This window comes from Setaria italica, chromosome VI (assembly GCF_000263155.2).
Source record: "Setaria italica strain Yugu1 chromosome VI, Setaria_italica_v2.0, whole genome shotgun sequence".
NCBI classification, from domain to species: domain Eukaryota; kingdom Viridiplantae; phylum Streptophyta; class Magnoliopsida; order Poales; family Poaceae; genus Setaria; species Setaria italica.
Genome location: NC_028455.1, coordinates 28,855,365 through 28,879,176, shown reverse-complemented (window position 1 = coordinate 28,879,176; position 23,812 = coordinate 28,855,365). Strand labels below are relative to the sequence as shown.

General features: G+C 48.2%; 3 protein-coding genes across 3 annotated transcripts; 1 reads left to right on the top strand and 2 right to left on the bottom strand.

Annotated features, from left to right (window-relative positions):
* Positions 1-1,733: 1,733 nt before the first annotated feature.
* LOC101758704 (protein ECERIFERUM 3) lies at positions 1,734-6,691 on the bottom strand. The gene is made up of 9 exons (XM_004973517.4): positions 6,558-6,691; positions 6,241-6,461; positions 5,899-6,131; positions 5,608-5,827; positions 4,969-5,090; positions 2,968-3,221; positions 2,759-2,866; positions 2,365-2,682; positions 1,734-2,265 (listed from the first exon to the last, which is right to left on the bottom strand). Exons 1-9 carry the CDS (start codon positions 6,606-6,608, stop codon positions 1,936-1,938), a joined length of 1,857 nt encoding a protein of 618 aa, XP_004973574.1. The 5' UTR covers positions 6,609-6,691; the 3' UTR covers positions 1,734-1,935.
* An 8,118-nt stretch (positions 6,692-14,809) lies between these two features.
* On the top strand, positions 14,810-18,480 carry LOC101758296 (uncharacterized protein At4g14342). Its single transcript, XM_004973516.3, has 5 exons — positions 14,810-14,970; positions 15,052-15,122; positions 15,925-16,010; positions 16,087-16,210; positions 18,046-18,480. The coding sequence occupies exons 2-5, from the start codon at positions 15,117-15,119 to the stop codon at positions 18,091-18,093; spliced, it is 264 nt and encodes an 87-aa protein (XP_004973573.1). The 5' UTR covers positions 14,810-14,970; positions 15,052-15,116; the 3' UTR covers positions 18,094-18,480.
* A 316-nt stretch (positions 18,481-18,796) lies between these two features.
* LOC101757878 (tetraspanin-8) lies at positions 18,797-20,124 on the bottom strand. The gene has a single exon (XM_004973515.4). It carries the CDS (start codon positions 19,927-19,929, stop codon positions 19,063-19,065), a length of 867 nt encoding a protein of 288 aa, XP_004973572.1. The 5' UTR covers positions 19,930-20,124; the 3' UTR covers positions 18,797-19,062.
* Between the last annotated feature and the right edge of the window lie 3,688 nt (positions 20,125-23,812).

The following is a 23,812-nucleotide window of genomic DNA, read 5'->3' as shown; positions in this document are numbered from 1 at the left end:
GGCGCGAAAGATGATGGTGGGAGCAATGAACTTGCGCGATGGCGATCGAATCCATCGGTGACGACGTGACGTGCCGAGCAGAACCCTGCAACCGTGTGCATACACTAGCCTAGCCTCGATCGCCAGGAGGTCCATGCATGGGATCCACCGGGGGGAAACACGGCGTGACAGGCACTTAAAGGCTAGCTAATCATGATGTTATGGAGCAACAGTTGATGAGAAGGACGGGAGAAAATGGGATAGTTAATGGAAGTCGTTGTGTTACGACGACCCGGTTGGTGTGGCTAGACCAATATGCTAAATTCTTCGCACTGATCCTGCTGAGGCCCTGCATGCCCGGCCGGCCTCTGAATCCTGATAGATGCCAGGATGCATCCGGATATCAGCATCTACCACACTGTTCTGCTATGCAGTGGGGAGCTGCTCTCCATGGCTAACAACAGTAACGGTGAAGTCGATCATGCAGCACGCTTGTGCTTTGCAAGCGCAAAGTGTAAGCGCGCGCGCACTCACCAGCTCGACACTGTACGTGCGAGCTCTTGATAGCATCCCAGGATAAACTAGAATTTTCAGATGGGGAAACCAAGCTTTTAATTCATGATATAGACACAACATAGGGTGGTGATCTTCGCTCCAGTATTCGGAGCAAATGCCTGTAAAGCTCTAAAATTCAGACATCAGAGTGCGTATATACAAAACGAGAACAAGATCGAACAACTTTGTCAGCGAGGAAGTAGCTTTGTTAGTATTACCTTACATGCTGGTTAGTTGAGAAATCTGGTAGCAACAGGGGTGTGATGATTTTATACTGAAGAGTGAAGAGGTGTCAGCATGCATACTGTTTTATTTTACAGTAAAAACATGCCTATTTAATCAGTGGCCTAGCTATCCTGTACGTCGACACTGCCCCTCATGCTATTGCTATTCCATCTGACTCGCCAATCCATTTAGCCTTTTCTGAACGAGCAGCTCCATCAATGATTGGCCAGTGAGTGGTCATGTAATGTGCGCCAGAAGTTATCCATCATAGCCGTAGACTTTCAGTGCCTGATCAAACACCAAAAGCATTGTTCTGTCGGCTTAGAGAGAGAGAGAGAGAGAGAGAGAGAGAGAGAGAGAGAGAGAGAGAGAGAGAAGGCGCACTAACCATACAGGCAGCAACTCTGTGCCGTGAGGCTGAAAGTGCAGTCTCGAGCAGTGCAGAGGCTAGGTGCGATGAAGAGCAGGTAATGGCATTATGATCTTTCTGCAGCCTTGCAATTACAGTAAAGGCGGTGAAATGTTTGACTTTCCCCCGAGCATCATATAGAAACGTTTATGTAATGTATATCAGTGCTAATTTGCTGGTTCCATGCTCCTTTGATCTTCTATCTAGTTTATAGACTTCTTAGTAGCAACTTGCAAAGATATCCCTTTCTTCAGTTTGATATTATCCCAGTGCATAAGCTCCGATACTCGTATTGAAAACTTTTTTTTTTTAGCTGAGAGATGCAGGGGAAATTTTGTCTTGGAATATTGCAGAATACTACTAGTGTTGTTCACTAAAAGCAGAAAGAGGAGAGAGGAGAAAAAGGTAGAATGTGTGAATTTTGATAGAATATACTTGGGCCCATTCCATCTGAGGTCTTTTTGTACGAGGCCCAAACATTAGTTGGGCCTATGGAAAGAAGCTCCGTTCCACGACGGGACGGACATTTTCTTTTCTTACTATCAAACGGCTTTTCCTGGAAAAGTATAAGAAAAAAAGGAAAAGCTCAAAATACAAAGTATCCAACAAATACAAATCCAAACATTTGAACTGATATGTATTATTCACTCGTTGTGCTGGTGTCCTTATTTATGAATGGCTGTTCACTGAAATCAAAAGTGACATTCTGCCGTTGGCATGCGAAATTGATCGATGATGACATTGCTTGCTATCGATCGATGGATGGATCAGGCGGGGCGCAGGCCGTGGCGCAGCGCGGCCTCCCAGACGACGTCGATGCGGTCGACGTCGATGGCGCCGACCTCGTGGCCCTCGTACCCCTCGAGGAAGTGCACGACGCCGCCGGCGTGGCACGCGTGCACGACGCCGCGGCCCAGGGTGTACTCGCAGACGCCGAGGCCCTGCACGTCGTCCGGCAGGCGCATGGCGGCGAGATCGCCGTAGGTGCAGTCCCGGCGGAAGCGGAGGATGGGCGGCACCACGAACTGGTGGAAGTGCGTCCCCGCCGGCGCCCACCGCTGGTCCCCCGGCGACAGCCACTTCCCCGCGATCCACGTCTGCGTTCGTTGTTCCCCGGACAACAAAAACGAAATCAGCATTCGGCCCACCAGGTTGTTGGCCGAACTCCCAATCTAGCAGCAGGTCTCATCACTCACCTTGCAGTGCTGGGCCGACTGGTACTTGGTGACGCGGACCAGGTACTGCCGGGCCTCCGGCGGCGCCTCCTCCTGGACCTTCTGGAACCTCTCCTCCGACGCCGTGAGCATCATGACGCGGACCCTCTTCCTGCAGAGGTAGAGCGCGATGGCGCGGCCGAGCTTGGACGTGGCGCCGGTCAGGAACACCTCCGCCGTGCCCTCGGGGATCTCCCGTAGGATCACCGCCGCTGTCAGCGTGTTGCCGTGGACGACGCGCACCCGCAGGCCCGGGTGCTTCGTCACGAACAGCGTGCCCCCGCCGTTCAGCGACTCGTTCTGCACAACACCTCGATGATGAGCCTAAGCTGCTGCCTGCTGGCATGTCTCTCTCACTGCAAATGAATTTGCAGACCTTGTTCAGTGCCGCGAGGCTGATGACCTTGACGCCCATCTTGTCGGCCCTCAGGATGGCCGTCTCGATCTGCTTGTTGATGCCATCTTTCGCAAACGGCAAGAAGTACTGCAAGAGATGGAATGGAAGAAGATTGATGAACAGGGTTAAGAAAAGAAAGAAGAGCTGAGGATTATGCTGCGGCGGGGCAAGTTGGAGAAGTGACATACGTGGAAGCCGTGTCTGGGGACGACCCAGGTCTGGAACAGGCGGCCCCGGAGCCTGTAGAAGTAGACGACGAAGGTCTTGGACCACGCCCACATCATGAGCATGAACACGAACGCGACGGGCCACATCAGCACGAGGAAAGGCCTGGTGCGGTACGGCAGCGAGGCGCGGTACCTGCTCGACATTCTGGAGTGCATGGACGACATCACATCGACGACGTGGGCCAGGAACACGAAGCCGGGGATCTCGTCACTCCCTGCTCGAGCGTAGCCCCAAGAGACACCATAGTAAGCCGGAAGTATTCCTTGAGATCATCGAGGAGAGTAAACCTCGATCGACTGGTCAAGCAAGGGCCAAGGTTTCCAAGAACTGCTACTAATTAAATGCCAATGCTAGTGCTAAGCTTCATGTACTACTATCGATCCTTCTTTTGTCAGAAATGGAACAACGTCAATAATCCATTGTAGAGAGTGCAGTTGCATGCATACGAATAAGGTGCTGCTGCTTTATTCCTTTTTTAATAAAAGAAGAAGAAAAAGAAAAGACAAATGGACGACTCATGTGGGAAACCCTTGGGCAAATTATTCGTACCTTATGGTCTAAGAAATTTACATGTATGAACCATATCCTAAACAATGAGATCGAGATGCCTTGGAATTCAACTGTTTCTGCGAGCAATTTCAGTGAAGTTTCAGTAAGCCAAAGGGGATGTCAGCAGTCAAACTTGCATGGTCGTCGTAGCGATCATGTTCTAAAATAGCTTTGAGAGACTTGCGGAGCCGGATTACACAAGCGGACGGTGACGGACGAATAACCTACTGTAAAATATTACATATTCTTTCAAAATATATAAGGATAGTTCTTGTGATTCAAGCGATTGATGTGTCCTTGTGACGTCGTAGGATATTAATTTAGTCAACTTCAGGCGGTGCTTAATGCTGCTCTCAAGAGATGACGGCACTTAGCTTTCACATACTACTACTAGTATAGAGGGAGGTTCCCTAGTTTGAACTGTATCTGCGAGTATAATTTTTTTTTTAAAAGGACTATGCTTATCTAATGATATGTTATGTGTGTACTATATCCAAAGTCCAAATTCTTTCTCATCTTCTATGCTTGAACTTGCAATTATTCGTTCTATCTAGTATATTGAAAGCTCGCCTTTTGGCCTTTGTTAGACTGTTAAGTGTGTTTACGTGTAATGGCTCTTAGTTCAATGGTTGCGTATCTCTCTCTTGGACTGTTAGTTAAGCATGTTTACGTGTAATGCAACCACATGTTATCCTCAGGAAATTCACCTAACGGAGAATAAAGCTGGTTTGATCAGTCAAGAGAGGAAACTCTGTCTCTGAAAAGTCTCTAACGATAACACATATACTTGTGCTAGAAGGTATAGACTCAAGCTGATCTGACCCGGTTAGCTGATAATGATTATGTCAAACCACTGATTGATCCTCTTAATAATAAAACAAAGTAATGATGTGCGTCTGTGAAATTGATGTTTCAATTCCCAACTAAATCTGAATAAATGCTTAACTCTCGATATAAGGCACAAGGTACATGTGGCAAGAAAAGAAAAACAAAAAAATACTAAAACTGATTAGTCCAACTATTATGGCAAATGGTTGGAACGTCAACTTCTGAACTATTAAGAACTTGCCCCCCAGATCAAATAATAGACTGTTTTCTTCTTCTTTTGTAATGGAAGTTGCATGGGCTCTATCGTTCAATTAAGAAGGATTGGAGTTTTAAACAAAGGGCGCGTGCGGATTGTCATCAAAGCCCACTGGAAAAGCTAGAGGTGCTACAACTCTGAAAACTAATGCACACAAGGGAACACGTTAAAGAAAACACATAGTCATGGTTAGCGCAAATGTAAGCTCTTCCTAAAAAAATCGCAAATGTACGCTCAGCGGCATGGATATCTATGTCCTTTCATAAACTGATTGAGTTAATCTTTTTAGAAATGAACTGATCGAGTTATTGAAATTCTTGCAGCGTACCTGCGCTATTTTTCTCCTGCAGCTCCCAGGACTTGCCATTCAGAGTGCCTCCGAGCAGATCAAATAATGGCATAAACAGACAGAAGTTGCTGTCCTTGTCAGTGTGGTGGATAGTATGATACCTGGACCAAGCAAGAAAAACGGATGGAAAAAATCAGTAGCAAATTCACAAACTTTTAATAAGGTTAGGGAAAAAATATTAATGCTCAAAAAATAGATATAAACTATATATGCTGCTTTTATGTCTGAAACATGTGCAGAAAAGCATATGCTGCATCTTGTCGATAGCATGGCAACAATACCGTCTACAATTAGATAGGTGTGCAGCCAAATTGCTAGCATGAGGAGCTGGCCGAAAGACTCGTTTACCCACTACCTGTCTACCCATTCTATCTGTGATTAGTGTTGATGTGTTGCTTCACCTAAGAATTCTAACACAAATAATCTGCTCATCGATCAGATCAGAGCATTATTCGGACATGAACGCACAACGGAAACCTACAGGAAGTCAAGAGCGGACACGCACGACTGACGATCCGCCGCCATTTCAATTTTATTTTTCACGGCCCCGAAAGCGACGAATATGATCGAGAATGGTACGAGCTCTGACAGCTCTGAGGAGTGGAGTGCAGTGCTCACGTCGGGGTGCCGATGAGGTATCTGGCCGCCGGGACGGTCTCGAAAAGCCAGCCGGGGAACACCTCCACGTTGCAGTGCCCCATGGCCCTGAGGAAGTCGAACGCCAGCGCGTAGCCAAAGAGCAGGCAGGCCGAGCCGAGCCCCGCCGCGCAGGCGGCCGCGACGGGCACCGCCATGAGCCCGCTGATCGCCAGGATCTCGAGCGGCGTCGCGAGCCCAGCTGCACCGATCCATCGTCAAGAAAGGTAAGCATCGAGCAAGATTTCTGTTTGCAGAGAATTAGATTATTACCTGTGTAAGGCTGGAGGACTCTGATGGAGTGGTGGAGGGAGTGGTAGTCGGAGAAGAGGTGTTCTCTGTGCAGGGCCCTGTGCAGCAGGTAGAAGAGGGGCTCGGTGGCGGCGACATGGAGCAGGAGCGCCACGGCCGCGCCCCGCGCGTCCCAGAGAGGGAGGTGCCTCAGGGAAGGGAAGGCGTACAGGGCCATGGCCGCCAGCCAGAGCTGCAGGATCAGGAAGTTGTCCCTGCACACACGCACCCATGCCATGAGAAGCGGCAAGCTCTAAGGCTTTTCATCGTAGCTTCGGCGATGGCGGGTGCCCGCACGACGCTCTAGCTCGACCTGCTTATTACCAGTGCCATTCCTTGTCGATCTGCTCGTAGTCGACGCCGTCGCGGACGATGACGCGGCGGCGGTTGAGGAAGAGCATGTTGCTGAAGATGCCCCAGGAGTGGTAAGTCGCCGCCCGGAGGACGAAGAGGAGGAGGAGGAGGAAGCACCACCGGTCCGGGCTCCCGCTCTCCCACGCCCTGCCGCCCACGGCCTTGGCCAGCAGCGGCGCGCACAGCAAGTACTGCGGCAAGTTTAGCAACCAGAAACGACGAGGTCAGAGAAAATAAACCCAATGCATCAAGTTTATCAAATTAAGGTGCACGCGCCCGTGTCGTGCCTTGTAGGTGCCCAGGTTCTCCCATGGCCAGGAAGCCAGTGGAGGCTCCATGCGTGCCGAGTCTTCTCCTCGATTGATCGGAATGTAAGAGAGCTACTTGCAACTTGGTGGTGCGTGGCCGCGTGCTCAGCTCGCACTCCCTGCACGCGGCACGCCTATGTATATATAGGATCAGGAGTTCGATCGATCAATGCAAAAAAGATGGGGGAGAGAAGCAGCCACGCAGCGGGGGTTGATGGAGACGCGAGCAGTCAGCTCTCCAACTAACCGCAGAGCTAACCACGGAATGGGGGCAGTACGCGTGCGATTACCGAATTTCTCCGATCGCCTCCGTGTCCGAGCCAATTGTAAGAACGCATGCATCTGGCTGTTAGTACAAGCCGACTTTATAATTCATCTGGGCGTGATAGTGCTGGTCAGAAACTCAAATATTTGCTTATTATTAAGGCACCAACAGTATCACTTTTTTTAAAAAAAATATTTGAATTTTAATTCTTTATCTTACTATTTTGAAACCTCTAGGTGAAGCCACCTAGGATCCTAGTGGACAGAGAAATTCTAAAAATTCTCAAAAAAAATAAAATATCCGACGATCAATCGGTAGACTCAAATCATCATTACCATTGGATCTATTACGTTTTCTAAAAAATTACCCGCCTCTGCCATTATGAAAATAGCCTAAAATAAACCCCTAAATCTATATCTAAATTATCCACCTCTGCCATTATATAAATAAACTAAAGTAACCCCCTAATCTTCATCTAAATTATCCACTTATGCCATTATAAAAAAATTAACATAACTTAAAGTAACCCCTTAAATTTGAATCTATATTACCCACTTATACCATTATTAAAAATGACATGAGATAACTCTAAATTTGAATCTAAATCACATTTATTAAAAATATAACCCCAATGTACACCAATATATAATTTTAAATTATCTATTCTTATACCATTGTACAAAATATAACAATTAAGGTATATATGCATGATGTGTGTCACCATTTATAAATATATAGAGGAAGTGATGAGAATATAAATTTCTATGTTAAAATTGTAGCTTAAACTTAGGGTCTGTTAAACAAATTCAAGTGCCTACCTGGAATACAGAGTGAAAAGATAAAAATTGTGGATGAAAACATTATAGAGTAATTACTAACTAAAATCTATCACGATGAACATAATAAGTATATACCTATATAAGTATTGTGTTTTTCATAAAAAATAAGTTACCTATTCCTGCTCTGCCATCACAAAAAATAATCTAAAGTAACATCATAATCTTCATTTAAATTACCCATGCATATCATTATAAAAAATAATTTAAAATACCATTCTAAATTTGTATCTAAGTTACCTAAGTATATTATTATTATTAAAAATAACCTAAAGTAAATACCTAAATTTTAATCTAATTATCTTTAGAAATGTACAAAAGTAAACGAATATATTATTTTAAATTATCTATTTATGTTATTATTGGTAATATTACTAAGTTAAGGTATATACGTATGATGGGTATCACCATGTAGACCATTTATACATGTATGAGAGCAAGTGATGAAAAATATTAAATTTTATACTAAACACAATGTATGAAGATGCGATCCAAAGTGAAAAATTATGAATGTGAATGAAAAAGTGTATAGAGTAATTACTAATTAAAATCAATCAAAACTGAATAAAGATAAAAAGATAAGTATACATCTATATGAGTATTGTGTTAGAATATTAAATAAATGAGAGTAGCAGCAGGTAAACAATTTTGATTATTAGTTAGAGTCTAATTTCTAAATAATTTTTAAATACAATAGATTTTTAAAGTATTAACCTACGGGAGCATGGGTTGATAGTCTAGTTGAAAAAATCACTGTTATAGGGGGCGGCGCCAGACCTTCAGGTTACGCAGTACTACAGGCTAAACATGTGCTACAGTGACGGTGACGTGCTTGTACAACCTATGACCACATGAAAGGAGCTGTACTCCTTGTGTTTTCCTCGCAAAAAAGAAGCTGGTCGTATACGATCCGTATGGGTTGTACTTGCTTCATGAAGTTTGAGAGGTCAATATTGCTTTTATTTATGTGGAAAGAAAACTGCTGAAGCATTTAAACTGCATGTCGCACGAACTTGAGTGATTTCCAATCAACCTTTGGCGCCGAGCATCTCTGCTGCAAGCTTACCATGTGGGCGACACATGTATGGATTGTCGATGTCATCAGCAACGGAGTCCTTCGAAGAATAAAAGATGTTAACAATGGAAGGGGGTGGTAAAGCTGCCGCGGGCACAAGTTAAAAACTCATATTCAAAATATTAAAATGGTATATTCCAAATATTAGTTATGTTTCTAAAAGAAAAAAAAAAATCCAAACTACTCCCTTCAAGTATAGCGTAAGTGCAGATAACCCCTAAAGTGTGTTTGGTTCTAAATTATGCTATTTGGTTCGACTTACTCCATAATATAATTTATCATTTTTTATTTCTCCATACCAAGTTGAATTTTAATTTGAAACTTTGCAGGGTGGTAGTGGACATCACAATCTATATTAAAACATATTTTATGAATTTTTTATCATTAGTTTTTATATAATTTTGTATCTCAAGGATAAATTTGTTATTAAATATCCTACCCTATCAAAATAATGGTAAAAAATCATGATATATTTTGTAAACATGTCTCGTGATGTCTTCTACCATCTTAAAAAATTTGAACTTAACACTCCACTTGTGCATGGAGAAAAAAAAGACAAATTCTGTTAAGGGGTAAATTGAACTAAATGACATAGTTTAGGGAACTGAACCAAGAAATACTTTAGTGGTTATCTAGACTTTTATTATATTTGAAGGAAGTAATTTGGATTTTTTCCCCTAAAGAGTGGGAATCCTAAATGATTGTATTTATTTTAAACAACCCGGTGGTTCAAACATATAATAAAAAATGATTCATGGTTTGAAAAAAAAAGGGCTATAAGTGTTAGAATATGTAATATGGCTTTATGCCCGGCTGGCCCTGTTGGGCCGTGGGTGGTGTTGCGCCGGCTTGTTGGCTGGGCGCACCCCCAGGTGTTAGGTAGATTAGGCAAGAGCCTTCTTGATTGGTGTTTTGATAAACTAAATCTTAAGACTCCCTTGCCTATATATTTATATGTTCCACGCACCTTCATAATAATCTACTAATTTCCCAACCATACTTGCTTTCATGGTATCACGAGTCCGGTTATTCACCATGATTTCCCTTCCGCTGTCCTAGCCTCGCGTGCCCCCTATGCTGCACCCATGGTTGGGACCCCTCCTCCTTTTCTCAGCACCGCCAATGTCAACAAGCATACGGCCATTAAGGAGAACGAGCGCGCGAAACGCGCCGCTGCTGAAGCCACCAAGCGTAAGGGGAAGCGCGAGTCCGCCCTCGCCCGCGCTGTCGCCGTGGAGCAGGAGGCCGCCAATGCAGCCTAGGAGTGCGATGCCGCCGACTTGCGCATGCGCGACACCCTAGCGCGTGCTGCTCTTGAGCGCAAGGCCACTGCTCCTGAGGACGATGCCGAGGACGTCAAGTCCCACGTCTCTGATCGCGCCCTCGACATCACCGACACCATGCTAATGCATGAGGCCGCTGCCATTCTGAACCTGCACGCCCAGGCAGTTGCAGTTCAGAACATCCAGAGTTTGATCCCGATCGTCCTCGACATCGCCGCCAACAACTACACCCGCTGGCGCGAACATTTTCTCCTCACTGTCAACAAGTTCTCCCTGCAGGAACACGTCACCCACGATAGCCCCGCCACGATCTATCCTGACTGGGATCGGATGGATTGCATGGTTCGGTCTTGGATCTACGGCATGATCTCCAATGATCTCGTTGACACGGTGATGGAGCACGGCGCCTCTGCACGCGCCATATGGCTTGCGATCGAGTCACAGTTCCTCAGCAATCGCGAGACGCGTGCCCTCCTTCTCGACGTCCAATTCTGCACCTTCATTCAAGGTGACCTGTCCATCAGTGACTATTGCAGGCATATCAAGGCTATGGAGAACGCCCTCGACGATCTGGGCGAGCACGTCACCCACCGCACGCTCGTCCTAAACATCATCCGTGGCCTCAACGCCAAGTACGCAGGCATCTTCGACGAGGCCGCCCGTTCCCCACGTTCCTCGAGGCCCGCAACGACTTTCTCCTCGAGGAACTCACCCTAGGGAACCGGAGCACAGATGTCTCCATCTCCCTCCCCGCCGTCGGCTCCGCTTTGTCCTTGACGCCCCCCCCTCGGCGACTCAGCAGCCATCCCGCTTTGGGGGCAACTCTGGCTCCAACTCCGAGGGTGCGCAGGGCCCCAAGAGCCATCGCAGCAAGTGTGACGACTAGGGCCCCAAGCCTGGCGGCAGCAATGGTAGTGGTTCTCAGCCGCTCTTGGGCTCCAACGCACCTGAAGGCGCCGCATCAGGGTCGGGACGGTGACCCTCTAGTGGCTGTCCATCCACAACTCATGGATGGGCGCCATCCAGATGTGGCCCGGCCCCTGTCTGCAAGCCGGCCAGGTCGCTCCCCAGGCCCTCCTAACCTAGTACCAGTACCAGGCAGGCCAGCAAGCGTACCTGGCACAGCTTCAGGCCATGCAAGCCACCTAGGCGCAAGCCCAGGCGATGCAGGTGGCGAACCTACAGGCTTCCTCTTCATCGCCAGCGCCCTATCTTGCTGTTGGGTAGTGGACTGCCACTCCTCCAGGCTTCTGCAACCCCATAGCAGATACGCCATTTTGGGATCAGTAGTCCCTCACCTCCACCTTCAACACGATGATGCTGAACCAGTTGCAGACCAATGAGTGGTACTTCAACTCAGGTGCTACCTCTCACATGACATTTAATGCTCGTACTCTCTCTCATATTTTCAATCAGCAGTACCCTTATCCATCGGCCATTATTGTCGGTGACGGGTCCTTACTCCCGGTCACTTCCACTGGCACATCACACTTTCCAGCTTCCTTGCATCTAAATAATGTTCTTGTTTCGCCTAAACTTATTAAGAATCTAATCTCTATGCGCCAGTTTACTTCCGATAACAATTGCTCCATTGAATTTGACCCCACTAGTTGTTCTGTGAAGGATCTCAAGTCTCGGAACGTGATCATCAGGTGCAATAGCTCCGGGCCCTTGTATCCCCTGCGCTTGCCCACCGCCGCCTCCCTCACTAATGGTTCCTCCTTCATCCTTTGGCATCGTCATCTTGGACACCCCGGTTAAGAAGCCTTGACCAAATTAGATTTACCTTCATGTAATAAAGACATTATCTTGTCTTTGTGTGATGCGTGTTAGCTTAGGTGCCATGCTCGACTCCCGTTTCGAGCATCGGCCTCCAAAGCCTCGAGTCGGTTTGATCTTATTCATTGTGATCTATGGACATCTCTTATCATTAGTGTCTCTGGATACAAATATTATTTGGTCATTCTTGATGATTTCTCTCATTATTTGTGGACCTTTCCTCTACGACTCAAGTCTGACACGTTTGATACTCTTGCTAATTTCTTCTCATACACAGTTTGGTGCACCTGTTAAGGCTGTTTAGTGCGACAATAGGTGCGAGTTTGACAACTCCAGCGCCCGTACCTTCTTCCTCACTCGCGGTGTTTAACTTCGCATGTCGTGCCCCTAAACCTCTCCATAAAATGGTAGAGCCGAGCGCATCATTCGTACCATGAACAACATTGTGCGCTCTCTCCTCTTTCAAGGTAGTCTTCCTCCCTCGTATTGGGTAGAAGCTCTCGCCACCGCCACATACCTGCTTAACCGGACTGCCCGCCGCGCGCCGGTAGTGCCTCCGGGATTTGGCAGCCGGTCACCCGTTGGGCCCTTCCTGGTCCACGTGCACACCTTCTGCCACGTCTACAAGCGGCGGATCGAGCCCGCGCTCGCCCTGACCATGGCGCCCGCTTCGACGCGTGCAGCGCCCCTGGCACCCGCCCTAGTGCCCCCCGCGGCGCCCACTCCAGCGTCGCCCATTGCTCCGCCCCGACTACCCAAAGGGGCGGTTCTTGTGGCGCCCGTGGTGAATTAGCACCGCATGACAACCCACGCCAAGCTTAGGTTCTGCTTGCCATACGTGTTCCACACGATGCTACTCTCCCTTGTTCCCAAGACCTTCCGTAGTGCCCTCGCCGATCCAAATTGGCGGGCGGCTATGGAGGAAGAGCATGCTGTCCTCCTGCAGAACCATACCTGGGATCTTGTTCCCTGTCCCTCTAGGGCCAACATCATCTCTGGGAAGTGGATCTTCAATCACAAGTACAAGTCCGATGGCTCCCTCAAGCGATACAAGGCACGCTGGGTTCTTCGTGGATTAACCCAACACCCAGGCATGGACTTTGATGAGACTTTTAGTCCTATCGTCAAGCTCGTGACTATCCGCACAGTGCTATCCTTGCGCTCTCTCGGCGGTGGTCGATCCATCAGCTCGACGTCAAGAATGCATTCCTCCATGGCACTTTCTTCGAGACAATTTACTGCATATAGCCTACTGGATTCGAGGACATTGCTCATCCGAACTACGTCTACCGCCTGAACAGATCCTTGTACGGGTTGAAGCAGGCTCCTCGCGCATGGTACAGTCGGTTTGCAGCCTATGTTCTGTCTCTTGGCTTTGTGGAGTCCAAGGCGGATACATCTCTGTTCGTCTATCATTGTGAGTCAGAGACTGCCTACCTGCTGCTATACATCGAGGATATTGTTCTCACTGCCTCATCCTCGACTTTCATGCGTTGCATCATTCGGACACTACAACAGAAATTTTCCATGAAGGATCTTGGGAACTTCACCACTTTCTAGGTATGCATGTTCAACATGTTTCAGGAGGCGGCCGACATTCTGGCACGTGCAGGCATGGCTGAGTGAAAACCGTGCAGCACCCCGGTTGACACAAATTCAAAGGTGGCAGCAGCTTCTGAACCTCCAGTACAGAACGCCACAGACTTCCGCAGTCTCGCCGGTGCTCTTCAGTACCTGACGTTCACCAGACCCAACATTGCTTATGCTGTTCAGCAGGTCTGCCTTCATATGCATGTTCCTCGGGAGCCCCATTTGGCTACTCTCAAGCGCATCCTCCGTTACATTTGAGGCCCTCTACACCTTGGTTTGCTGCTTCGCCTGTCTTCCCAGGACAGCGTTGTGGCCTATTCTGATGCTGATTGGGTCGGCTACCCAGATACGTGCAAGTCCACCTCCGGATATGCTGTGTTCTTTGGTGACAACCTGGTCTCCTGGTCGTCGAAGCGGCAGCCCACTGTCTCCAGATCCAGGCTGAAGCAAAGTACCGCATCGTTGCCAACGCCATCGCCGAGGCCACTTGGTTGTGACAACTCCTCCTTGAGTTGCACGCATCACTTCGCTATGCCTCCCTAGCGTATTGTGACAACATCAGCGCCATCTACATGTCCTCCAACCCGATTCAGCATCAGCGCACCAAACACATTGAGATCGATCTTCACTTCGTTCGGGAGCGCGTTGTTGTTGGTGATGTCCATGTGCTTTATGTGCCTACATCTTCACAGTACACAGACATCTTCACCAAGGGGCTGCATTCTTCTGCGTTTACAGAGTTTAGGTCCAGCCTAAATGTTCGCGGTATCGACGGTTAGACTGTAGGGGCGTGTTAGAATATGTAATAGGGCTTTATGCTTGGCTAGCCCTGTTGGGCTGTGGGTGGTGTTGCGCCGGCCTGTTGGCTGGGCGCACCCGCGGGTCTCTGGTAGATTAGGCAAGGGCCTCCTTAATTGGTGTTTCCATAAACCAAATCCTAAGACTCCCTTACCTATATATATATATATATATATATATATATATATATATATATATATATGTGCACCATGCACCTCCATAATCAATCTATTGATTTCCCGGCCATACTTGCTTCCGATAAGTTTGGGATTCAACCTATTCAGATTGTGTCATGTGTCGTTGATTTGTTTTTTCCACTTATATCAACCATCCATTAATACTAATAATATTAATAATACATGAATGGTACAAGTCTAAATCTCATTCAGTAGCCATAAAAAAATATGGAGGCTCGTTCATCCGAGCCCAATGCTTCGGCCCAACTGTATCGACAAATTGCATGCCAGCGTGCGTAGTGGGCAATTGCCGTCAGGCCGGATCCATAAGCGAGTCGCGGCCCGTTAGTCCCCGAGTTGCGGCCCGTTGGCCCAACTGAACGGCTCGCGAGTCTCTCTTCGCCGCATCCTTGTCCTCCTCTTTTCTTCCTCTCCAGCCTTCCCCACCGGCCATCGACCCCCGAATTTCCCAAACCCTAGTTTGCTCCGACGCTGCCTTCCGCCGGTCCGCCCATCTGCCGCGGACCACCGTGAATCCCGCGACGCCGGCCGCCGGCTGCTTTCACCTCCCGGCTCCCGCCATACCGCAGGTGAACCCCCCGTTAAGCCCGCCCCTGCCATGGAATCCGTCCCGACTCACGAACTTCTTTTTTTTCCCCTTTCGCTTCTAGGCACGCTTTTGATTCCGAAGTTCCCAGCTCTCGCGTGAGGTGCCGGACCAAAGCAATCAGCCACCATGCAGGTTGGTGGTCCACTAGTCCCTGGCCTATCTCTCTCGATTGGTTGCTTGTCTGTGCGTGGCTGATACATGCAGGCGCTTGTTTCTCTTCTGCGGTTAGGACACCTAAAAATAATAGATTGGTGCATCTGTATTCTGTATGCTGTGATCCTAGCAGTTTTCATTTTGGTTCAACGAGGGAACCAGTTCTGCAATGCTTTTCCTGTTCCTGCCCTGTTTTGAAATTGTGAAGATAGAGGCCTGTAAAACAGTGTTTTGCCTGATGAATTTAGTGTAGTATAAAATTGAAAGTGCGCTTAAGTGCTTGATGGTGGAATTTTTATTCTTTTTAATCATACTAATGAAAGCACTACATGCTGCTGCTTATTTTACTGAACTTGCAGTAATGTTTTGAGTATGTTAAATTCATATAAGATATGTAGTCTTGCTGGTGTGCATTCTTTTTTTCAAGGGGTGTTGTGGAGTAGGACTCCAGGTGTATGGCTCATTTCACATAACCCCTGGTGTGATAGGAACATGATATACCTTTTGTAAGAGCAGGAATTTTGCTGGTCTGTTATTTATTTGGTAAAGTCCATTTGCGTTTGCGCGCTTTAAATTTCAGCTATTGCAATGTTCATTTCTGGTTGGATTATATTAAGTAACTGTTGCGGCCTGCGGGTATTACCTATTCTTGTGGAGCTTCTGATTTCTTTAAGCTCACTTTGGCTTAGTTGTATCTTAGTCTTTCGTTGTGCTGTCCTATAGCTATACTTTCTTTGACAATTTGCATGCAACATTTCTAACTCAACTTACTATTTCAAAGGCTAGCGATAGGTTCAACATAAACTCTCAGCTTGAGCATCTTCAAGCCAAATATGTCGGTACAGGACACGCCGACTTGACCAGATTGTAAGTACCCTGTCTTTGTAACAAAAGATGTCACTAACTTCTAAGATATTAAGGTTGATGTTTTCTTTATTTACAGCGAATGGGCTGTGAACATCCAGAGGGACAGCTATGCCTCTTATATTGGGCACTATCCAATGTTGGCGTACTTTGCCATTGCTGAGAACGAATCTATTGGAAGAGAACGTTACAATTTCATGCAGGTATACAAGGCAACTTGCCTTCACTCTCTTAATAAGCTATTAGCAGGCCCGTACCTAAGTTTCGGTGGCCCTGGTGCGAAACGCAAAATGGAGGCCTATATTTATAATATGCAAATAACCAAAGTATATATAGACTTCATCTTGTAACTACCACAAGCGTTCGTACTGAAGGACTAAAGGGCGATTCTTCCTTACCGATATCTTCTTAGCTTTACATTGTTTAACAACAAATCTGTCAAGAGTAACATTTTGAGTCTACTTTTCATCACCAGAATCATATTTCCTAATGACAAATTAATAGGCCTCCTTGTTTCATGAATTACAAACACAACAAAACTAAAGTAACAAGCTGTCAGTGCCCAATAAAGAATTAAGATAAAGTTCATGGCAACCAATAAAGGGGGAAATTTTGCTCTGCAAGCCCAAAATGACTATCGTTTATTTGTCTCTGCAAGCCCAAAATGGCACAAGTTCTCTGCTGGCCTCAATTCCAATCTGTTTCAGTTTTATACTAAAAACTCAATCTGCCTTTGTCAGAAACTAGCTGGAGCAGCATTATTATTTTCTCATGATACTACCTTAAGAATTAGGAGCTTCCTCTTCTTCAAGAAAGATGGGATGATTGGGTATAAGGCAGAGTAGATGAAGGTCTATCATTGTAAACTAACTTTGGCACCTACACATATTTCCATGTGTCTATAACAATAGAATTGTCTATGAATTGAAATTCTTAAGAATTTTCATTACAAAATAGGTACAAATTGCAGTTCAGCTGAGAAGGCTGAAAGTAATAATGTAGATGATGCATAATTAGTACCACCTTATGTTTGAGATTGTCCTAAGTCAAACCTTTTTAAAGTTTTACCATCAATTTCTATAAAAGCATATATTGCATAATATATAATTATTTCAAATTCATAGTGATATACTTCTGTAGATATTGCTAGTCAAAGTGTTCTATTGGAGACTGTGTTGAGGTCCCAATAAGGGATTAGATGAGACATAGCTTACAGTTATGCAAATGGTGCATATTGACAAACCACAGTGCTATATAAATAGATGTTGTGAATCACTCTTTTCAAGGGATGGGATGGATACTCAATGCTAGTCCGAGGACCCATAGTAAATAAAAATAATTATCTCTCGTTAAGATAAATGTTCTGCTATCTACATACAATTGACTATATTCATAGAAGTAGTTAATGATGCACTCAAATCAAAGATTGGTTTTTAATAAGTTAGCCAGGGAACTGCATATGTGCTTTAATCTGTACTGTAGGCAGGAAGAGGTTCTGAAATAATTCATTGCTCACACCCCAATACTAGATAGCTGCAAGTAACACAAACAGGTCTTAGCCGATAAAATAATCACTAAAGCCAGTTCTGTTACTGATTGTACTCACAGCATATCTGTTGAAGCAAATGAGTTCCAAACCTTTCCTCAGTCTCCATTGGAACTGTATATGTATCGAGTAAATAAATGGAAATATAGCTACTTTGGTTCAGCTTAGTGGTGCTGTTGCATGTGAAACTGTATATGAGCTGCAGAACTGGAGTACACATGATTTGATATGAGCCGCAGAACTGTAGTGCACACAATTTGATATGAGCCCCAATACATGAGTATGAGCTTGGCATCTTACCTTCCATCATTTTCATTGGATTGCATTCCAATTTTGTTAGCAAAAAGTGTTAATAGGATCAGAAGATTGTTATTTGTTTGGCCTATGTTTATTTCGCTATTTGCATTTGCATCTTTGACCGTTTTCTAACAAACAGTTGCATTGATGATGCATCACAATATGAAGTATTAATCTACTGTTTCTGTATTGCAGAAAATGCTGCTTCCATGTGGCCTCCCTCCTGAGAGAGACGAAGACTGAGGAGCTGGTGCATAATTTCAATCTTAGCAAGAGAGCAACATATGTTTAGCCACCGTGATACCATGTGCAACTCAAGTTTAAAGCATATTGTGTATGCTATTGACTTGTCTTCTACTCCCTCCGTTTCAAATTGTAGGTCGTTTTGGCTTTTCTAGATTCACAGATATTATTATGCATCTAGGCATATACTATATCTAGGTGCATAGCTTTGCCAAAGCTATGCACCTAAAAAAGTCAAAACGAGCTACAATTTGGGACGGAGGGAGTATCAATCTATTACGATGCATGAATGTTTGGAACATGTATGCACTGTTAAGAAAATGTAGCTGTTGTCTGTTGTATCTCTGGCGTGTTCTATCCGTTGTGGAAGAAAATGTACTGGCGAGATGCCTGTGGTGCCTATGCAAATGTTAGTATATCGACGTAGCGAATGATTTCTCTAGGAAATACTAATCCCCTACGATGCACAACGATCTGGTTCATATATATCGAGTTAACAGAGAAGTGATTCAGGGGGGAGAATAGCATCAGAGTTGAACTGTAGGCCAGATGGTTCAGCTGCAAACTTGGTATTTGGAGTTGCCATTCCTATCTAAAAGGCCGCCTGTCTCAAATTGGCAATTTCTAGCGTACAGCAAAAAGATTGTATAGACGATGGAGGTTCATCCGGTGGCACTCTCACATTGGCAAGTTCTGAAGTCCATGACAAACAGGGAAACGATGGAAGCTACTGTAAGGAAAACCAGGTTATATACATGAACAAAGCGGAAAATGGAATTAAGGAATCCAGAGCCTACCAGGCTACCACTGAGTCACTGTCTCACTGCTCATACAGACAGCCAAGTACTATCATGTATACTTGTACTAGAACTATACAAGCTACAACTACAAATGCTAAACTGAACTAACCACCTGACACCCTGCAGCAGCTGCAGCTGATGATGATTGTCCTCCAGGTTAGCATTTCGATTAGGCGTCTCCGCCCTGTTTCCATTCGCGGCTGCTGTGGTAGGCGAAGTTGTCCCGGCGGCTGTTCCTGAAGGCGCAGCATGCGACGGCGTAGACGGCGACGATGAAGGCGAGGAAGACGGCGTTGACGATGGCGGCGCGCTTCCAGTCCCGCCTGAGCGCGCCCTCCACGCCGGCCTTGCACGACCGGCACCCGAAGCAGAGCTTGTCGTCGTCGTTGTCCCACTTCCCGCAATCCGGGTCGGCCGCCGGCGGCGCGCCGCCCCTCGGCCTGGGCTTGGTCCACTCCGTGCCCCCCGCGTACGTGAAGTTGCAGCTCGCGGGCGGCCTGCAGCATCCGTACTCGACCGGCGACAGGCCGCCGCGTCCGACGAGCCGGGCCAGCGTCCCCGCCGCCGCCTCCTTCTTGTCGCCGTCCTCCTCCAGGCGCTTGCATACGCCGGCGTCGGCCAGGCAGCTCTTGATCCGGGCCCAGCTCCTGCGGCCCTCGACGTGGCGCCGCAGCCAGGTGGAGTAGCCGCCCCCGAGGCGGCCGGGCTGCTCGTCCCCGGCCGCGCCCGGCCTGCTGGCGGTGACGGCGAATGCGAAGGCGGTGAAGCAGAGCAGCGCGGCGACGAGGGCGAGCGTGGCGAGGAGGTAGAGCCAGAGCAGCCAGTTGGCGCGGCAGCAGGCGCCGGCGAGGCCCGCGAGGGAGACGGCCGCGAGCGCGGCGCCCAGCGCGATGACCGGCGTGGAGAGGAAGTGGTCGCACTCGGTGCCGTCGGCGCGGGACCGGAGCCAGACGCCCGCGGCGAGGACGGGCACCGAGAGCAGCAGCGTTACCAGGTTCAGCGCGCAGATCACGTTGTTGCTCATCCGGATCGCCATGCCGGGCGGGTGTCGAGGCGCGCGGGGAAGCGTTCTTGGTTGTTGGTTCGAGTCTGTGGTTCGCCAGGTTTGGGTGGGCGGGCGCGTGTATTTGTAGGTGATGGTCTGGTGCCGTGGCGACTGGCGAGGCGCGAGGTACCCAGTGCCGCGCGCGTGGAGTGGGGAGCTCGGCTGACTTCGCCACGGAGGCGGCGGCGCCGGAAATTTCGTTCGTTTAACCGTGGCAGAGCTGCGGAAACCGTGTGGTCCTTGCGAGTGGTAGGCCGCGGGGGCAACGGGCAAGCGGCCCGACGCTTGGTACGGCCAGGGCCGCGTCGCCACGCGCAGGAGCGAGGACCAGGAGGGCAGGAGGCACAGGAGCGAGCACCGAGCAGCATGAGGAGTTGGGAGTGAACACACTTGACACTCCTCTGCGCTTGCTTGCTCCGCTGACCTCCGAGGCTCCGACTAGTCTCCTATACTGGCTGACTGCTTCTGGACTTTTGTGGTAACGCAACGAGAGTTGGTCAGATCCGCACGTTGCGACGCCCCCTCCTCATAAATGGGGAGGGCGATGTGCGAGTGGTGGACCGTTCGTCGCGCGTCGCGGTCTCGCGGAAGCACGCCCGCAGCTGCTCGAGAAACAATCCGAGAGTCACACGCGACTACTACTGGTGAGCGAGTGGTGCCGCCGCGCCCGTGGTTCTACAGCTCCTACTCCCTCCTACTTCTACAGGGGGCACCGTGATATGGCCAATATGGGAGAGCTTCGATGCGGCTCGAATTCAGGTCTGAAGTTACACGGGCGGCATGTTTGACTTGTTCTTTTCGATGCTGTCAAAGTGTCAACTCCATTCGACAGTAGCTTGGACTCGATCCTTACAAAATTTATGGCACATCTTTTTGAAATTTCCATCATGTATAAGAGCAGGTAGGATGCGCGGATGCTACTAGCTTATGTTAGCTGATGCGTCACGGTTGCTAGGTTAATTACCCTGTCGATGATCACGATTGGACCTAGCTACGCCGTAGGAGTGACGTTTTCCATTCCAAGGAGACGAATGCTGTTTTTCCCTTTTCTGAAACCCAACTCGTTTTTGTCACCCTCTGATGCATGCAGGTGCCACCTTGGTTGAGTGGGAGGTGGGACTGGCAGCCAGTGGTAACAAGTCAAAGAAGAGGGTGACAGACAGAAAATGTAGCAGCTACAAAACTTAAAAAATACAACAACAAAAGGACCAAGAAGATCTACATATGCTTCACGAAATAAACATGTCCCGTCCGGTTCACCTAGTGGCAGGACCATGGGGCTGCAACCTGCAATTTGCAAATGTTGCCATTGCCAAAAGCTGGATTAGTGGATCTGATGTTACCGTGCTAGCACTTAGCAATCCCTTGACGACACACCAAGTCAATAATGTTCCAACCCTAAAAAAAAAACGGGTCAATAATGTTCCAAAACTGGAAGAAAATTGGGTGCAGCCCGGATGCAAAACGCATCCGGTGCATACCCAGTCCCCTCGCGCGACGCGTGGAAGAAAACTCCATCCGACGGATGGCGCTAGCCCCGGCGCCCAAACACGCATACGTCCTCGGCTCGGCTCCCTCCCAGCGCTAGCGCCCAGGCAAGACGGCTCGCTCGGATCCCAGGAGGCCAGGAGACGAAGGACGGGGCAGGCGTGTCTGGATTGGCCGCTGCCGCGGAGGGCACGAGGACTCGGCTTCCTGGTGGTCCGCGGCCGAGCTCCGCCGGCGCCGCGCTGCCCTTCCCGGCCTCCGCCATGGTTGGGCCGACCGCCACTGCCAGGTCCATCTGCTGTGGCCGGAGCGAATGCCGCCACTGGATTCGAGTTCAGGCCCACCTTCCCTTGCCCGGCACTAACTCCGCCGCAGCCGGAGCAAGATGTCAAGCCCGCCGCCGCAGCCCCGCAGACTGGATTGGGAAGTGCTCGAGAGAACAGGGGACCAGGCGTCGGTCAGTCAGTCGGACTGAGCTAGGAAGAAGACGCATCACAGCAGAAGACGCTACTCGAGTATGAGAAAAATTAAAGGGCACTAAGACGCTACCATCCTACGCATTAACATAAAACCAGTGGACCTAACCCTTTCTGTCTTCGACCAAGCGTAAAAACTTCACCAGCACTGTCTGTAGCAAAACCTGCAAGATCCTAGGAGGGCATTCTTCTTCTCAAGAAAGAACTCTGTGCAGTAGCGCCGCTTAGATTTTCCCCCTTGGCTCTCTCTGCTTACTTCTCACGAACTCGAGCGCTCTTGATATCGTCTCGCGATCCGGAGCGGAGGGCTGTTGCCTCTCGTCACCAGCATCAGAGTTGATCTCGTCGTTGTCCTCCTCGCTTCCCTCCGCGGCGTTGGGGGCGGCATGCTTGAACTGGATCAGCATCGCGATCGCGTCGGGACGCGCCGACTGTACGCGGCGCACGAGCCTCTGGCAGATGACGCGCAGGTCGGTCTCAAATCCGGCGGTGGCATTCGCTCCGGCCACGGCAGATGGACATGGCGGCGGCGGTCGGCCCAACCATGGCGGAGGCCGGGAAGGGCAGCACGGCGCCGACGGAGCTCGGCCGCGGACCACCAGGAAGCCGAGTCCTCCTGCCCTCCGCGGCGGCGGCCAATCCGGATGTGCCTGCCCCATCCTCCGTCTCCTGGCCTCCTGGGATCCGAGCGAGCCGTTTTGCTTGGGCGCCAGCGCTGGGAGGGAGCCGAACCGAGGACGTACGCGTGTTTGGGCGCCGGGGCTACCGCTGTCCGTCGGATGGAGTTTTCTTCCACACGTCGCGCGGGGGGAGTGGGTATGCACCGGATGCGTTTTGCGTCCGGCTGCACCCAATTTTCTTCCCCAAAACTGGGGCGATTTTGTGGCCTCTGTGGGCCATACGCCCAACAGCCAACACTTTATCCGGAAAGGGCCAACTGCTCCAAAACTGACGCCTTTTTCCGTTCCGCTTGTTGTTTGTTGACGTGCGGGCGTTGGGACAATGCTGATGTGCAACACTGCAAGAGCGGCCCGACAGAGAGGACAGGAAGAAAACCGAATGGGCTCGTGAATCGTGATCTCCAGTTCCCTGATACTACCTCCGTTCCAGGTTGTTATAAGTCATTTTGATTTTTTAGACTTTATTACTTATATCTACATGTATAATAATATTTATGCATCTAGGAAAGTTAAAATGACCTATAATTTGGAACGAAAGGAGTAGTTGATATGAGTGGAGAAATGGCATCTCGGCTCACGGTTTATCGTCTATAATACTCCCTCTGTTCCGGATCATTTTGTCTTTTCTATGTACATAGATATTATTATGCATCTAGATATAGCGTATGTCTAGATGCATAATAATATTCATAAACCTAACGATCTACAATTTGGAACAAAAGGAGTAGTTGATATGAGTATACAACAGCATCTAGAGAACTAGTGGGGTACTATACGTACGACTACGTGGTTTCTACTCTAGTATAAAAGAAAACACAAGAAACAAGACGATCCCTGTCATCTCAAAAGAGAAAATATTCTTAATCCCAACGGGACAAATAATTAAACTACCGAATACGACGCAAATTGAGCTGCTGGAGGGGAGTCATGAAAGCTACTGCTCCGTACGGAGAAACCCTTGTCCTGATGCTGGGCGACAGGGGAGTTATACATGTGTATGTGTTAACGAACTATGTATGAGTATGATGGTGACTTGCATTTTTTATTCATGCAACTATTACTCTCTAATTTGTGCTAAACTGTATCATCGTGCGCGCGAAGGCACAGAGTTTTGTTTTACCTGACAGTTCTACTTCATAGTATCTCTCTCTGTTTTTTTTTCCTGCAGCGTGCGACTCCCAGCCAGGATTTTTGTTTTTGGAAATGCCAGCCTGGAATAATTAATAACAT

Bases quoted from the DNA above. Each gene is read 5' to 3' on its own strand.
- LOC101758704 (XM_004973517.4), bottom strand. From the start codon at position 6,608: ATGGAGCCTCCACTGGCTTCCTGGCCATGGGAGAACCTGGGCACCTAC. The intron at 6,132-6,240 runs GTAATAAGCAGG...GCGTGTGTGCAG, and splicing joins ATCGACAAGGAATGGCACTG to GGACAACTTCCTGATCCTGC. The intron at 2,867-2,967 runs GTATGTCACTTC...CATCTCTTGCAG, and splicing joins TCCCCAGACACGGCTTCCAC to TACTTCTTGCCGTTTGCGAA.
- LOC101758296 (XM_004973516.3), top strand. The intron at 16,011-16,086 runs GTAAGTACCCTG...CTTTATTTACAG, and splicing joins CACGCCGACTTGACCAGATT to CGAATGGGCTGTGAACATCC. The intron at 16,211-18,045 runs GTATACAAGGCA...TCTGTATTGCAG, and splicing joins AACGTTACAATTTCATGCAG to AAAATGCTGCTTCCATGTGG.
- LOC101757878 (XM_004973515.4), bottom strand. From the start codon at position 19,929: ATGGCGATCCGGATGAGCAACAACGTGATCTGCGCGCTGAACCTGGTA.